General features: G+C 38.7%; 1 protein-coding gene across 1 annotated transcript in view; it reads right to left on the reverse strand.

The window, feature by feature from the left end:
* Nucleotides 1–1,801: 1,801 nt before the first annotated feature.
* The window catches only part of LOC138368538 (protein enabled homolog), a 41,458-nt gene continuing 25,947 nt past the window's right edge, over nt 1,802–17,312 (reverse strand). The window contains exon 3 of the mRNA XM_069331063.1: nt 1,802–2,031. Coding sequence (XP_069187164.1) covers nt 1,802–2,031 — 230 coding nt within the window. The remainder of the gene's footprint in view (nt 2,032–17,312) is intronic.

Consider the following 17,312-nt stretch of genomic DNA (forward strand, 5'->3'; position numbering starts at 1 on the left):
CAATGGGGCCTGGGGAATAGAGATGTTAGGTTTACCTGCCATCTGACATGTATGACACTGTTGTACGTAACTTTTGACGTCCTTAACCATACCTGGCAAGTAGTAGTCTTGTCTGATTCCGTTGTAGGTTTTGTTAAAACCATAGTGAGAAAGTGCTCCGTGGGCCAGGTGTAGAATATCGGGCCGTAGGCTGGTGGGAACCACTAGTTGTTCGACATTTGCCCAATCGTCGTCCTCCTTCAGCTTACTGGGTCTGTACCTGCGGTAGAGCATCGGATTCTCTAGGAAGAATCCAGGGATACTGTCAGGTTGAGTCTCAGCTTGGAAGAATAATGGTGTTAATGAGTGATCCTCCCTCTGTAACTTACGGAACTCCAAACTAGTAAGATTCAGTGGTAGATTCTGAGGGTCTTGAGGGACAGTGGTAGCAGTAGAGTCAGCTGGTTGCGGGCGTGCAGCTTGGGCACGGGTGGTCACCAAAACCGGAGGAAAAACTTCATCACTTTCTTGGACCTCTGCTGTAACATACTTAAAGATGGGATTGTTCACTACAGAGTTACACACCTGGGGTTTGTCCATGATGATCAGGTTGGACGGTTGCAGATCTTCTGCCAAGTCGTTGCCCAGGAGAAGTTGCACTCCAGTCATGGGAAAAGGCTTCTCCCTGATGGCGACTTGGACTTCACCGGTTACAAAAGGACAATCCAGGTGGACTCTGGCGAGTTGATACTGAGTGGTAGCAGTGAGGTCAGGGATAAGGACGGTTTCCCTGGTGTAGGTGATGTTAGGCACAGCTAATTTCAATATTATTGACTGAAGAGCCGCTGTGTCCCTCAAGATCTTCAATTTGAAACGTCCCTCCGAGTCTGTACCGTTGGTAGAGACAGTTCCAGGATACAGGTGTTTGCTGAAGACAGAAAGATAATTAACAGGAACACCAACATTCATCACAGGCTTACCGGACTTAGGATGAGTCGGTTTGGGTTTAGGAGTTTCATTGCCTTTGTATTGAGCCTTCCCACATCTATCTATGGTATGTCCTTAGAGTTTGCAATACTTACAATACAATTGAGAGCTCGCTTGATCGGCACTCGCTTCATCATAACTGTACCAAGACTTCTTACTGGAAGGTGGTTCTGGTGTATGCCGGTGGATGAGGCTGTAGGTGTCAGATGACTTCGCACATTTGATGTAGTCGGTTTCTTCTTTATGTGCTAAATATAAACGGACGGAAGGGGAAACACATCTCAAGAATTCTTCAACTAGCATGAGGTTGACAAGTTCTGAAAATGTAGAGACATGTGCTGCTTCCAGCCATTTCATGAAATATCTTTTCTTGGTATTGGCAAATTCTAGAAAGGTGGTGGTACTTGCCTTAAGATGGTCACGGAATTTTCGTCTGTAGCTTTCGGTGGAGAGAAGGTAGGCGTCCAAAACTGCTTGCTTCAGGGTCTGGTAGTCATTCTCAGACGCTAAGGTACTGAGAGTAACTGCAGCTCTACCTGTGAGATGCACTCTGAGAAGGGTAGACCATTGATCTGCAGGCCAGCTAAGTTTTTTAGCTGGTCTCAAAAGTGGTGAAAAAGACATCGATCTCTGTCTCAATGTATGGTGGCATTAACTTACTTGCATGGGAGACATTGAAACTTATGGGAAGACTAGCGGTAGCTTGTTGGCGCTGAGTGTGGTATATAGTTTCCAACATGAGTTCTTGTTGACGACATGCTATCGCCATCTCCGCTTGCTTTTTATCATGCTCGCGTTGCATCTCCAGGTGACGTTGTTTTGCTTCAAGCTGTACTCACTCACGCTCACAGAGTAGTGCAGTCTCACGTTCCTTGAGGGTGGCTTCACGTTCCTGTTCTTCTTTCCTGATTGCAGCCTCTCTTTCTTGCTTTTCTTTCCTTATTGTCGCCTCGCGTTCCCTCATTTGGAGAGCTTCTCTTTGTTGTTTGAGGGCTTCTTTTTGTTGCTCCTGCTCAAGCTTTGCAAGTTCGAGCTTGAGTTTCATAGTTGCCAGAGCATGTTTATCTGTAATAGAATAATTTTCGTGAGTTTCAGAGTCAATCTTCCCTTCATCTAAGAGGTGATCCATTATTAAATTGTGCAATTCATTTTTGTTGGCTCCATGGGGAACATCTAGTTGATACTCGTGTGCAAGAGTTTGTAATTCGGTCCTCTTGGCACGACTTAAGTTCCCTATTTCACCTGCTGGATTGTTACGAAAAGCTTGGAGACGAAAAATGGTGAAAAATAGCAAATAAATGTACAACAAATACATGTGATATGGTAAGTGTCAGTAACAGGATAACGTGGCAACTGGTAACTATCCTGTGGAATTTAATATTTAACAATTAATGTTAATTTTGGAATGGTAAATGATTAGTCAATCAAAAGCGCAGGAATTCTTGTACCCGTTACTCAATGTAAGAGAATAAGGGCAAGAAAATCCTACTAAATAAATGAAACTGATAGTTACTAAAACAAATGAAACATTTAATTGTTCCAAAAGTGAATAAGGTAGTCCAAGAATGTAGGCATACCTTGCCGAGTCTCCATAGGACAGAAGCAAGGGTTTTCCCACTAAATGAAATATGATACTTACAGAATTAGCGAACTTTGTGCTTTGAAAAAAGAAAGCTAATTCCCTACCTAAGTAAATATCATCATCTCTGACCGACGTGTAGGGGTGCGAGTGTCAACTGGTGACGAGAACTGCTGTTGAGGTCCCAACTCAGCAACGTAGTCCGTGCTAGAGGAACTATGGCCCTCTGTATCCTCCTTCGGTCGGATTGCAGAAGATAGGGTGCTTTGACCCTAAGAAAAACCAAAGTACCAGGGTACCCAAAATGATAATCTGTCTGAGATTGAGAAATATCCTAGGGACAAAAGGTGGAAAACACGAGTAATAACACGGAGGAAGGGATGACCAATTAAGAGAATGACTGCGGCCTACAGTCACCACGTAATCCACAGTTATCCAACACTCACAATATGCTACCCTCGGAATGCACAATACACACAGCACCATATAAATATTAAAAGTAATGAAAATATTGAAAAGCAACTGTATCAAAGCCAAGTACACTTACCACAAATTGACGTTCTGGTACTAGTACCTGAGTGAAGCTCCTAGGACAGGCCCCCATTAAATGTGACGGGAAAGTGTAGGAGTATAGATGTTCGGCAGTCCTCCAATGGCTGGTGTCAATGCCTGGTCACACTTCCAAAAAAAAAAGATAAGACTGCTTGCCTGTTTATCTGTGGTAAAGTAAGGGAAGACACGCAAAACACATAGTATGAACAATGAAACTTTAATTAATATAGAAAACAAATTATAAACAAAGACAATCCCTTGGCTATGTACAGTGCAAACAAACAAGTCAAAAACATATAATATAAATGAAGAATAGGGATGAAGTTACTCTACAATAATATAAAGTTAAAAGGTAAAAAATAATCAGGTGCTGAGAATATGGCGCTTGCTGAGAAACATCCACCTGATACACAGCGTGTATCAGTTAGTTGTTCACTGCTTGAGAGCACAAGGATATTCTGACTTCAATGGCTGGTTCAAGCCCAGACATCGACTCAGGTAGAGGGCGCTGAGGTGGGGAAGTGCAGGTGTGCAGTCGGCGAGTCACCAATCAGGAGCAGGCAGGCTGGGAAGGGTAGTTGACTGGTTGATGACGAGCCGGCATGGAGTGAGTTTGGAGGTGGGGGTGAGTCTTGGGTATGTTTGCCTCCTGGTCAAAACGTTTTGTGCTACTGGTAGACGTATCTTAAAGGTAGCATCTCATTCTTGTATAATATACGTAACTTGATGTAGAGAAGAGCAGGCTCAATCTCTCTTGAAAGAGATTATCGTCACAATAAATATATATATATATATATATCTATATATATATATATATATATATATATATATATATATATATATATATATATATATATATATATAGATATATATATATATATATTATTAAATATGACCGAAAAAGTAAGATTAATAATTCTAACACGAATTTTCTCAATCTTTCGTACATTTCTTTTCACTGTTGGAGGTAAATCAAAAATCAATTCTCCAAAATTCATTTTTATTTCTAGTCTGACGCGACACGAGCGCGTTTCGTAAAACTTATTACATTTTCAAAGACTTTAGTTTACAAATACACAACTGAATAGAACTTACGCATCTCCGATTTTATATCTACATTTGAGTGAGGTGGAAGGGGTGATGTGGCATTAATCAAACAAGACAGAACAAGGGGTGGTATTAATAGGGTATTAATTTCATCAACACAAGACAGAACAAGAGGTGATATTAATAGGGTATTAATTTCATCAACACAAGACAGAACACGAAACAATGGGTATTGAATAGAAGTGTTTGTAGAAAGCCTATTGGTCCATATTTCTTGATGCTTCTATATTGGAGCGGAGTCTTGAGGTGGGTAGAATATAGCTGTGCAATAATTGGCTGTTGATTGCTGGTGTTGACTTCTTGATGTGTAGTGCCTCGCAAACGTCAAGCCGCCTGCTATCGCTGTATCTATCGATGATTTCTGTGTTGTTTACTAGGATTTCTCTGGCGATGGTTTGGTTGTGGGAAGAGATTATATGTTCCTTAATGGAGCCCTGTTGCTTATGCATCGTTAAACGCCTAGAAAGAGATGTTGTTGTCTTGCCTATATACTGGGTTTTTTGGAGCTTACAGTCCCCAAGAGGGCATTTGAAGGCATAGACGACGTTAGTCTCTTTTAAAGCGTTCTGTTTTGTGTCTGGAGAGTTTCTCATGAGTAGGCTGGCCGTTTTTCTGGTTTTATAGTAAATCGTCAGTTGTATCCTCTGATTTTTGTCTGTAGGGATAACGTTTCTATTAACAATATCTTTCAGGACCCTTTCCTCCGTTTTATGAGCTGTGGAAAAGAAGTTCCTGTAAAATAGTCTAATAGGGGGTATAGGTGTTGTGTTAGTTGTCTCTTCAGAGGTTGCATGGCTTTTCACTTTCCTTCTTATGATGTCTTCGACGAAACCATTGGAGAAGCTGTTGTTGACTAGGACCTGCCTTACCCTACAGAGTTCTTCGTCGACTTGCTTCCATTCTGAGCTGTGGCTGAGAGCACGGTCGACATATGCGTTAACAACACTCCTCTTGTACCTGTCTGGGCAGTCGCTGATAGCATTTAGGCACATTCCTATGTTCGTTTCCTTAGTGTAGACTGCAGTGTGGAAACCTCCGCTCTATTCCATGACTGTTACATCTAGAAAGGGCAGCTTCCCATCCTTTTCCATCTCGTAAGTGAAACGAAGCACGGAACTCTGCTCAAATGCCTCCTTCAACAACATCTCTTTTTAGGCGTTTAACGATGCATAAGCAACAGGGCTCCATTAAGGAACATATAATCTCTTCCCACAACCAAACCATCGCCAGAGAAATCCTAGTAAACAACACAGAAATCATCGATAGATACAGCGATAGCAGGCGGCTTGACGTTTGCGAGGCACTACACATCAAGAAGTCAACACCAGCAATCAACAGCCAATTATTGCACAGCTATATTCTACCCACCTCAAGACTCCGCTCCAATATAGAAGCATCAAGAAATATGGACCAATAGGCTTTCTACAAACACTTCTATTCAATACCCATTGTTTCGTGTTCTGTCTTGTGTTGATGAAATTAATACCCTATTAATATCACCTCTTGTTCTGTCTTGTGTTGATGAAATTAATACCCTATTAATACCACCCCTTGTTCTGTCTTGTGTTGATTAATGCCACATCACCCCTTCCACCTCACTCAAATGTAGATATAAAATCGGAGATGCGTAAGTTCTATTCAGTTGTGTATTTGTAAACTAAAGTCTTTGAAAATGTAATAAGTTTTACGAAATGCGCTCGTGTCGCGTCAGACTAGAAATAAAAATGAATTTTGGAGAATTGATTTTTGATTTACCTCCAACAGTGAAAAGAAATGTACGAAAGATTGAGAAAATTCGTGTTAGAATTATTAATCTTACTTTTTCGGTCATATTTAATAATATATGTCTACAGGAAAGACTGCTACCAAAATATACTAATATATATATATATATATATATATATATATATATATATATATATATATATATATATAAATATATATATATATATATATATATATATATATATATATATATATATATATATATATTTATATATATATATATATATATATATATATATATATATATATATATATATATATATATATATATATATATATATATATATATATATCCTCTTCACTGTCGGTGGTAACAAATTCTCAGAAATTCATTTTTTAATTGTCTGACGCCTGAACGCGTTTCGTAATTCGTATTACATTTTCAAAGACTCAAATTTTCAGTCAGTCTGGTGTTGACAAAGGCTTTAACAAGCTGAAACGATCACCTCGTTTCATATTTCTCTGTGGATTTTCCGCATAAAATGATCAGTGTTTTGTGATCGTCAATTGCATATAAATATATATATATATATATATATATATATATATATATATATATATATATATATATATATATATATATATATATATATATATATATATATATATATATATATATTAATAAATATGACCGAAAAAGTAAGATTAATAATTCTAACACGAATTTTCTCAATCTTTCGTACATTTCTTTTCACTGTTGGAGGTAATTCAAAAATCAATTCTCCAAAATTCATTTATATTTCTAGTCTGACGCGACACTTGAGCGCGTTTCGTAAAACTTATTACATTTTCAAAGACTTTAGTTAACACATACACAACTGAATAGAACTTACACATCTCCGATTTTGTTTATATCTACATTTGAGTGAGGTGGATGGGGTGAGGTGGTATTTATTAAGGTATTAATTTCATCAACACAAGCCAGAACATGAAACAATGGGTATTGAATAGAAGTGATTGTAGAAAGCCTATTGGTCCATATTTCTTGATGCTTCTATATTGGAGCGGAGTGTTAAGGTGGGTAGAATATAGTTGTGCATTAATTGGCTGTTGATTGCTGGTGTTGACTTCTTGATGTTTAATGCCTCGCAAACGTCAAGCCGCCTGCTATCGCTGTATCTATCGATGATTTCTGTGTTGTTTACTAGGATTTCTCTGGCGATGGTTTGGTTGTGGGAAGAGATTATATGTTCCTTAATGGAGCCCTGTTGCTTATGCATCGTTAAACGCCTAGAAAGAGATGTTGTTGTCTTGCCTATATACTGGGTTTTTTGGAGCTTACAGTCCCCAAGAGGGCATTTGAAGGCATAGACGACGTTAGTCTCTTTTAAAGCGTTCTGTTTTGTGTCTGGAGAGTTTCTCATGAGTAGGCTGGCCGTTTTTCTGGTTTTATAGTAAATCGTCAGTTGTATCCTCTGATTTTTGTCTGTAGGGATAACGTTTCTATTAACAATATCTTTCAGGACCCTTTCCTCCGTTTTATGAGCTGTGGAAAAGAAGTTCCTGTAAAATAGTCTAATAGTGGGTATAGGTGTTGTGTTGGTTGTCTCTTCAGAGGTTGCATGGCGTTTCACTTTCCTTCTTATGATGCCTTCGACGAAACCATTGGGGAAGCCGTTGTTGACTAGGACCTGCCTTACCCTACAGAGTTCTTCGTCGACTTGCTTCCATTCTGAGCTGTGGCTGAGAGCACGGTCGACATATGCGTTAACAACATTTTACATTTTGGGTTAGGTTAGGTAGTTGAAAAAGTTAGGTTAGGTTAGGTTAGGTAGGTTAGGTAGTCGAAAAAACATTAATTCGTGAAAACGTGGCTTATTAGGCAAATCGGGCCTTGCATAGTAGGCTGAGAAGTGCGTTCTGGCTACTAGGTACGACATATATATATATATATATATATATATATATATATATATATATATATATATATATATATATATATATATATATATATATATATATATATATATATATATATATATATATATATATATATATATATAAAGTTTGTGAGGGTACCACCTCTGGTGCCAATGTGGGGACCCATAGCCTCGGAGAAGAAAATAAAAAGTATTCAGAGGAGACCTTGTGGTTTCTCACTGAACACTAATATTATCTTCTCCTACCACCCCCATTCTTTTGTATGTACACATATATATTTACTTTATTTGAACTTTGTTACAAAAAAGGAGTTACATATGGGTTACAAAGATGGTTGTCATAGGTTGTCGAGTTCCTCCAGCTCCTCAGATGTCGGGCAGGAACCCTGGATGCAGTGCGCATTTCCCCTCTGTATCGCCACACTGAGGCGCTGGAAAAGAAAGCTTGCAGCTCTCGGGTCCCTTGTTGTTTCAATGAGCCTAGAACCCAGTTCCTTCAAAAAACTGGTAGCACTTTTACCCCAGGCGCCGAGCGTCTCAGAAGCAATGGGGACAAAATTGTAGTGGTGATCCAGTTCTCTATACTTACGGGATTTGGCTGCTTCCCTGTGGGTGGCAGCGCCACCTGGTTGTGCAACACTGAGGTTAATGTAGGTGTTAGCCAGGGTTGATACGCACGTGTAGTCCCATACCAACTGCTTGCCATTCTTCCAGGGGTTCACTGTGATACCATCCGGGCGACCAATAAGAGCATCAGAGTTACGGGGTGTTAGGTAACGGGGCTCTCTTTCAGCTGGGCATCCAGCTGTGGTGAGGCTCCTCTTGATGATGTCGTTAACTTCACTGTGCCTCGAGTGCCATCCCCCTGTGCTTTGGCAGAGTAGGCCATGGTGACCGTACCTGTCAGCCACCACCTCGCCGCAAATACACCTATATCTGGTGTGGATTGGGGCAGCAAGGCGGAGGGCCACAGCAATTCGGAGGGCGTGTGGTGTGAGACGCGTGCCAGTTGCCGACATTGGGGTTGCTAACAGGAAATCCCCTGCATGTGGTGCTGCTACTGCTGTGAGGCGAGCAATGTCGTGTTGTGTTGTTGCAGCACCCAGGCACTCTGCAGCAACTTGGTCTACAATGGGACCATCCCAGCTGGATTGCTTGTGGGATTTTGGGGATGGTGGTTGAGGTGATTGGCCTGCACGAGAGGCCCACTCTGTGGCACAGCGTGTAAAATTGGGATCATGTACACCTGCCAGCTGATGTAAGTGGGCAGGTAGAATTTCCTTCACAAGGTCGTCGGATGCTGATAAGCTGATATATATATATATATATATATATATATATATATATATATATATATATATATATATATATATATATATATATATATATATATATATACTTGCACTTTAGAATTTTCTGTAACTGATTAATTTTTCTGCGTAAGTTACACACACACACACACACACACACACACACACACACACACACACACACACACACATATATACATATATATATATATATATATATATATATATATATATATATATATATATATATATATATATATATATATATATATATATATATATATATATATATGTGTGTGTGTGTGTGTGTGTGTGTGGTCATATATCTACGTAAATTGTAACTCCAATAAAAACAAATTGACCTCATACATAATGAAATAGGTAGCTTCATCATTTCATAAGAAAAAAAATTGAGAAAATATATTAATTCAGGAAAACTTGGCTTATTAGGCAAATCGGACCTTGCATAGTAGGCTGAGAAGTGCGTTCTGGCTACTAGGTATATATATATATAAATATATATATATATATATATATATATATATATATATATATATATATATATATATATATATATATATATATATATATATATATGATGCTCCAGCAAGCATGCATTAGGATGCTTTAGCAAGCATGCATTAAGATGCTCCAACAAGCATGCATCAATATGCTCCCAGAAAGCATGCGTCAAAGATGCTCCCTGCAAGCATGCGCCAAGATGGTTCGGCAAGCTTGCATCAAGATGCTCCGGCAAACAGTCATCAAGATGCTCCCAACACTATCTACTAACAGCTTGTTCGACTAAATATGTGGTGATGATTAAATAAAAGTCGATTGCCTTGTTACAATTCAAATTTGATGGAGAGAAATACAGTTTTCTAACTATGTAAATGAGGGTACCTGTGGGTGAGGTGAATGTTGGTGGTGGAGACGAGGTCGAGGACAAGGCCCCGGCAGGTGGTCGTTGTATCCCCCCACACCCCCTGGAGGAGATTGTCTTGTACCAGTTTATCGTGAGGTATCCTGTATATGAATGGCTGTTTCACAGTTGAGATGTTCTGTGACTGTTGCAATGATGGTTGTTGGTGTAGAGTTGCAGGTGTGGACTCCGGCGACAGGTTGTCCTGGAGGTGGTGTGGGAAGAGCGACTCTATGTCCACAACAACCCTGGGCCCAGCGCCCCTATTGAATTTGTTTGACATTTATAATATATTTAGTATAGTTTAATTATAATCAATAATTATGAAGGTAAGTAAATAAAGTACAAGCTAACAGAGTGATCGTATTCTTGTATAATAAATTAATGTTACAACTTTTACCTGTATTATCAACACAAACTTTACTCTGATAGATAGACAGTACATGATAAAAAACATAGAACTATTTATTTTCATAGATATAAATATTGAGGTACCAAGTTTGGTGCAGTTTTGGGGTTCCAAAGCCTTGGAGAAGCAAAGAAGAAACATTCAGATAAAATTTGTCTGTTTTAACTGGAAATTCTATTAAAAGACATGTAATAGCTTGTGGCACTTGCAACAGTCCATCTTACGTGACCCAAAGAGCTAACAACAAGACTCCTGCACTCTAGTGGCCGAGATAATGACACTAAGTAATGATCTCTTCCACTACGTTATCCTAATGTTTTGATTAGGCGTCGTCCTGACCATATGGGGGTTCGCTACAGGACGTAGAACACTACCGTTCAATACATCAAATTTATGATGCATTGCATCATAAATTGCACTGCATGTTTGCAAAGATACAAAGACTTGGGACACCTCTACCCTTGAGATGTGTCGAGAAACCAATTAAGTGAATAAAAATCGTGTGATGCGTGATTTTGTAGGGCGGTGGTACAGCACTCGGCTTTGCATCACTAGGCGGAGAGTGTAGTTCCAGCAAGGTCATTTGGAACTTCTAAGTATTTAAAGTGAGGCCTGTGTACTATTCAGGTTTATCATTCTATATTTAATGTTCTGTTGCTTAAACCATCTATGACCATATACACTTAGACAAATTTAAATGAATATATAACATGCATATATATATATATATATATATGTATATATATATATATATATATATATATATATATATATATATATATATATATATATATATGTCGTACCTAGTAGCCAGAACTCACTTCTCAGCCTACTATTCAAGGCCCGATTTGCCTAATAAGCCAAGTTTTCCTGAATTAATATATTTACTATAATTTTTTTCTTATGAAATGATAAAGCAACCCTTTTCTCTATGTATGAGGTCAATTTTTTTTTATTGGAGTTAAAATTAACGTAGATATATGACCGAACCTAACCCACCCTACCTAACCTAACCTAACCTATATTTATAGGTAAGGTTAGGTTAGGTAGCCAAAAAAAGCTAGGTTAGGTTATGTTAGGTAGGTTAGGTAGACGAAAAAACATTAATTCATGAAAACTTGGCTTATTAGGCAAATCGGGCCTTGAATAGTAGGCTGAGAAGTGCGTTCTGGCTATTAGGTACGACATATATATATATATATATATATATATATATATATATATATATATATATATATATATATATATATATATATATATATATATATATGTCGTACCTAGTAGCCAGAACGCACTTCTCAGCCTACTATGCAAGGCCCGATTTGCCTAATAAGCAAAGTTTTCATGAATTATTTGTTTTTCGACTACCTAACCTACCTAACCTAACCTAACCTAACTTTTTCGGCTACCTAACCAAACCTAACCTATAAAGATAGGTTAGGTTAGGTTAGGTAGGGTTGGTTAGGTTCGGTCATATATCTACGTTAATTTTAACTCCAATAAAAAAAAATTGACCTCATACATAAAGAAATGGGTAGCTTTATCATTTCATAAGAAAAAAATTAGAGAAAATATATTAATTCAGGAAAACTTGGCTTATTAGGCAAAACAGGCCTTGCATAGTAGGCTGAGAAGTGCGTTTTGGCTACTAGGTACGACATATATATATATATATATATATATATATATATATATATATATATATATATATATATATATATATATATATATAATATTAAATATGACCGAAAAAGTAAGATTAATAATTCTAACACGAATTTTCTCGATGTTTCTTATGTTTCTTTTCACTGTTGATGGTAATTGAAAAATCAATTCTCCAAAATTCATTTTTATTTCTAGTCTGACGCGACACTTGAACGTGTTTCGTAATAACTTATTACATTTTCAAAGACTTTTAGTTTTGAAAATGTTTCATTAAGGAACATATAATCTCTTCCCACAACCAGACCATCACCAGAGAAATCTTAGCAAACAACACAGAAATCATCGCTAGATACAGCGATAGCAGGTGGCTTGACATCTGCGAGGCACTACACATCAAGACATCAACACCAGCAATCAACAGCCAATTAATGCACAACTATATTCTACCCACTTCAAGACTCCGCTCCAAGAGGCCTTCTGCAGTTACTTCAATTCTTACCTTCAATTTATCCAATTAATACCCATTGTTTCGTGTTCTGTCCTATGTTATGAATTAATGTTTTTTCGACTACCTAACCTACCTAACCTAACCTAACTTTTTCGGCTACCTAACCTAACCTAACCTATAAAGATAGGTTAGGTTAGGTAGGGTTGGTTAGGTTCGGTCATATATCTACGTTAATTTTAACTCCAATAAAAAAAAATTGACCTCATACATAATGAAATGTGTGGCTTTATCATTTCACAAGAAAAAAATTAGAGAAAATATATTAATTCAGGAAAACTTGGCTTATTAGGGAAATCGGGCCTTGCATAGTAGGCTGAGAAGTTCGTTCTGGCTACTAGGTACGATATATATATATATATATATATATATATATATATGTCGTACCTAATAGCCAGAACGTACTTATCAGCCTACTATTCGAGGCCCGATTTGCCTAATAAGCCAAGTTTTCATGAATTAATGTTTTTTCGACTACCTAACCTACCTAACCTAACCTAACCTAACTTTTTCTGCTACCTAACCGAACCTAACCTATGAAGATAGGTTAGGTTAGGTTAGGTAGGGTTGGTTAGGTTCGGTCATATATCTACGTTAATTTTAACTCCATTAAAAAAAAATTGACCTCATACATAATGAAATGGGTTGCTTTATCGTTTCATGAGAAAAAAATTATAGTAAATATATTAATTTAGGAAAACTTGGCTTATTAGGCAAATCAGGCCTTGAATAGTAGGCTGAGAAGTGAGTTCTGGCTATTAGGTACGACATATATATATATATATATATATATATGTCGTACCTAGTAGCCAGAACGCACTTCTCAGCCTACTATTCAAGGCCCGATTTGCCTAATAAGCCGAGTTTTCCTGAATTAATATATTTTCTCTAATTTTTTTCTTATGAAATAATAAAGCTACCCATTTCATTATGTATGAGGGAAATTTTTTTTTATTGGAGTTAAAATTAACATAGATATATGACCGAACCTAACCAACCCTACCTAACCTAACCTAACCTATCTTTATAGGTTAGGTTAGGTTAGGTACCCGAAAACGTTAGGTTAGATTAGGTTAGGTAGGTTAGGTAGACGATAAACAATTAATTCATGAAAACTTGGCTTATTAGGCAAATCGGGCCTTGCATAGTAGGCTGAGAAGTGCGTTCTGGCTATTAGGTACGACATATATATATATATATATATATATATATATATATATATATATATATATATATATATATATATATATATGTCGTACCTAATAGCCAGAACGCACTTCTCAGCCTACTATTCAAGGCCCGATTTGCCTAATAAGCCAAGTTTTCATGAATTAATGTTTTTTCGTCTACCTAACCTACCTAACCTAACCTAACCTAGCTTTTTTTGGCTACCTAACCTAACCTTACCTATAAATATAGGTTAGGTTAGGTTAGGTAGGGTTGGTTAGGTTCGGTCATATATCTACGTTAATTTTAACTCCAATAAAAAAAAATTGACCTCATACATAGAGAAAAGGGTTGCTTTATCATTTCATAAGAAAAAAATTATAGTAAATATATTAATTCAGGAAAACTTGGCTTATTAGGCAAATCGGGCCTTGAATAGTAGGCTGAGAAGTGAGTTCTGGCTACTAGGTACGACATATATATATATATATATATATATATATATATATATATATATATATATATATATATATATGGAATATATATAGTTGCTGGAATATATATATATATTCCAGCAACTGGCATATATATATATATATATATATATATATATATATATATATATATATATATATATATATATATATATATATATATATATATATATATATATATATATATAAGGCACAACTCTCCTAAACACGAGAGTGAAGTATACAACTTTAGAACACTTTCCCACCAGGAGACTCGAACCCTAGCCAGCACAGAAGCCTTCCAGCAACTGGCATAACAGGTACGCCTTAACCCTCTCCACCACCTGCTCAGACCCTTAAAAGAGATGGTAATTTCGGAGTATTTAAATACCACAAAGATCACCACCTCCCAAGAGCACTAGAGCAAGTGAGGGGTCATTTAGACGTTAATTTCATCAAGTCCCTGTTAATATGGGAAGATATATATATATATATATATATATATATATATATATATATATATATATATATATATATATATATATATATATATATATATATATATATATATATGTCGTACCTAGTAGCCAGAACGCACTTCTCAGCCTACTATGCAAGGCCCGATTTGCCTAATAAGCCAAGTTTTCCTGAATTAATATACTTTCTCTAATTTTTTTCTTATGAAATGATAAAGCTACCCATTTCGTTATGTATGAGGTCAATTTTTTTTTATTGTAGTTAAAATTAACGTAGATATATGACCGAACCTAACCAACACTACCTAACCTAACCTAACCTATCTTAATAAGTTAGGTTAGGTTAGGTAGCCGAAAAAGTTAGGTTAGGTTAGGTTAGGTAGGTTAGGTAGTCGAAAAACAATTAATTCATAAAAACTTGGCTTATTCGGCAAATTGGGCCTTGCATAGTAGGCTGAGAAGTGCGTTCTGGCTACTAGGTACGACATATATATATATATATGCGAACAAGCCTGAATGGTCCCCAGGACTATATGCGAATGAAAACTCACACCCCAGAAGTGACTCGAACCCATACTCCCAGAAGCAACGCAACTGGTAACTACAGGGCGCCTTAATCCGCTTGACCATCACGGCCGTCAAAAGGAAGTGATAGCCGAGGCTATTTGAGCCACTTCCCCGACGGCAACTCGGATGGTAATCTTGGGCATAGCATTTCACCAAATCACCTCATTCTTTGGGGCACCCGTGAGGAACACAAATGCGAACAAGCCTGAATGGTCCCCAGGACTATATGCGAATGAAAACTCACACCCCAGAAGTGACTCGAACCCATACTCCCAGAAGCAACGCAACTGGTAACTACAGGGCGCCTTAATCCGCTTGACCATCACGGCCGTCAAAAGGAAGTGATAGCCGAGGCTATTTGAGCCACTTCCCCGACGGCAACTCGGATGGTAATCTTGGGCATAGCATTTCACCAAATCACCTCATTCTTTGGGGCACACGTGAGGAACACAAATGCGAACAAGCCTGAATGGTCCCCAGGACTATATGCGAATGAAAACTCACACCCCAGAAGTGACTCGAACCCATACTCCCAGAAGCAACGCAACTGGTAACTACAGGGCGCCTTAATCCGCTTGACCAACACGGCCGTCAAAAGGAAGTGATAGCCGAGGCTATTTGAGCCACTTCCCCGACGGCAACTCGGATGGTAATCTTGGGCATAGCATTTCACCAAATCACCTCATTCTTTGGGGCACACGTGAGGAACACAAATGCGAACAAGCCTGAATGGTCCCCAGGACTATATGCGAATGAAAACTCACACCCCAGAAGTGACTCGAACCCATACTCCCAGAAGCAACGCAACTGGTAACTACAGGGCGCCTTAATCCGCTTGACCATCACGGCCGTCAAAAGGAAGTGATAGCCGAGGCTATTTGAGCCACTTCCCGACGGCAACTCGGATGGTAATCTTGGGCATAGCATTTCACCAAATCACCTCATTCTTTGGGGCACACGTGAGGAACACAAATGCGAACAAGCCTGAATGGTCCCCAGGACTATATGCGAATGAAAACTCACACCCCAGAAGTGACTCGAACCCATACTCCCAGAAGCAACGCAACTGGTAACTACAGGGCGCCTTAATCCGCTTGACCATCACGGCCGTCAAAAGGAAGTGATAGCCGAGGCTATTTGAGCCACTTCCCCGACGGCAACTCGGATGGTAATCTTGGGCATAGCATTTCACCAAATCACCTCATTCTTTGGGGCACACGTGAGGAACACAAATGCGAACAAGCCTGAATGGTCCCCAGGACTATATGCGAATGAAAACTCACACCCCAGAAGTGACTCGAACCCATACTCCCAGAAGCAACGCAACTGGTAACTACAGGGCGCCTTAATCCGCTTGACCAACACGGCCGTCAAAAGGAAGTGATAGCCGAGGCTATTTGAGCCACTTCCCCGACGGCAACTCGGATGGTAATCTTGGGCATAGCATTTCACCAAATCACCTCATTCTTTGGGGCACACGTGAGGAACACAAATGCGAACAAGCCTGAATGGTCCCCAGGACTATATGCGAATGAAAACTCACACCCCAGAAGTGACTCGAACCCATACTCCCAGAAGCAACGCAACTGGTAACTACAGGGCGCCTTAATCCGCTTGACCATCACGGCCGTCAAAAGGAAGTGATAGCCGAGGCTATTTGAGCCACTTCCCCGACGGCAACTCGGATGGTAATCTTGGGCATAGCATTTCACCAAATCACCTCATTCTTTGGGGCACACGTGAGGAACACAAATGCGAACAAGCCTGAATGGTCCCCAGGACTATATGCGAATGAAAACTCACACCCCAGAAGTGACTCGAACCCATACTCCCAGAAGCAACGCAACTGGTAACTACAGGGCGCCTTAATCCGCTTGACCATCACGGCCGTCAAAAGGAAGTGATAGCCGAGGCTATTTGAGCCACTTCCCCGACGGCAACTCGGATGG

This window comes from Procambarus clarkii, chromosome 25, assembly GCF_040958095.1.
Source record: "Procambarus clarkii isolate CNS0578487 chromosome 25, FALCON_Pclarkii_2.0, whole genome shotgun sequence".
Taxonomy (NCBI): Eukaryota; Metazoa; Arthropoda; class Malacostraca; order Decapoda; family Cambaridae; genus Procambarus; species Procambarus clarkii.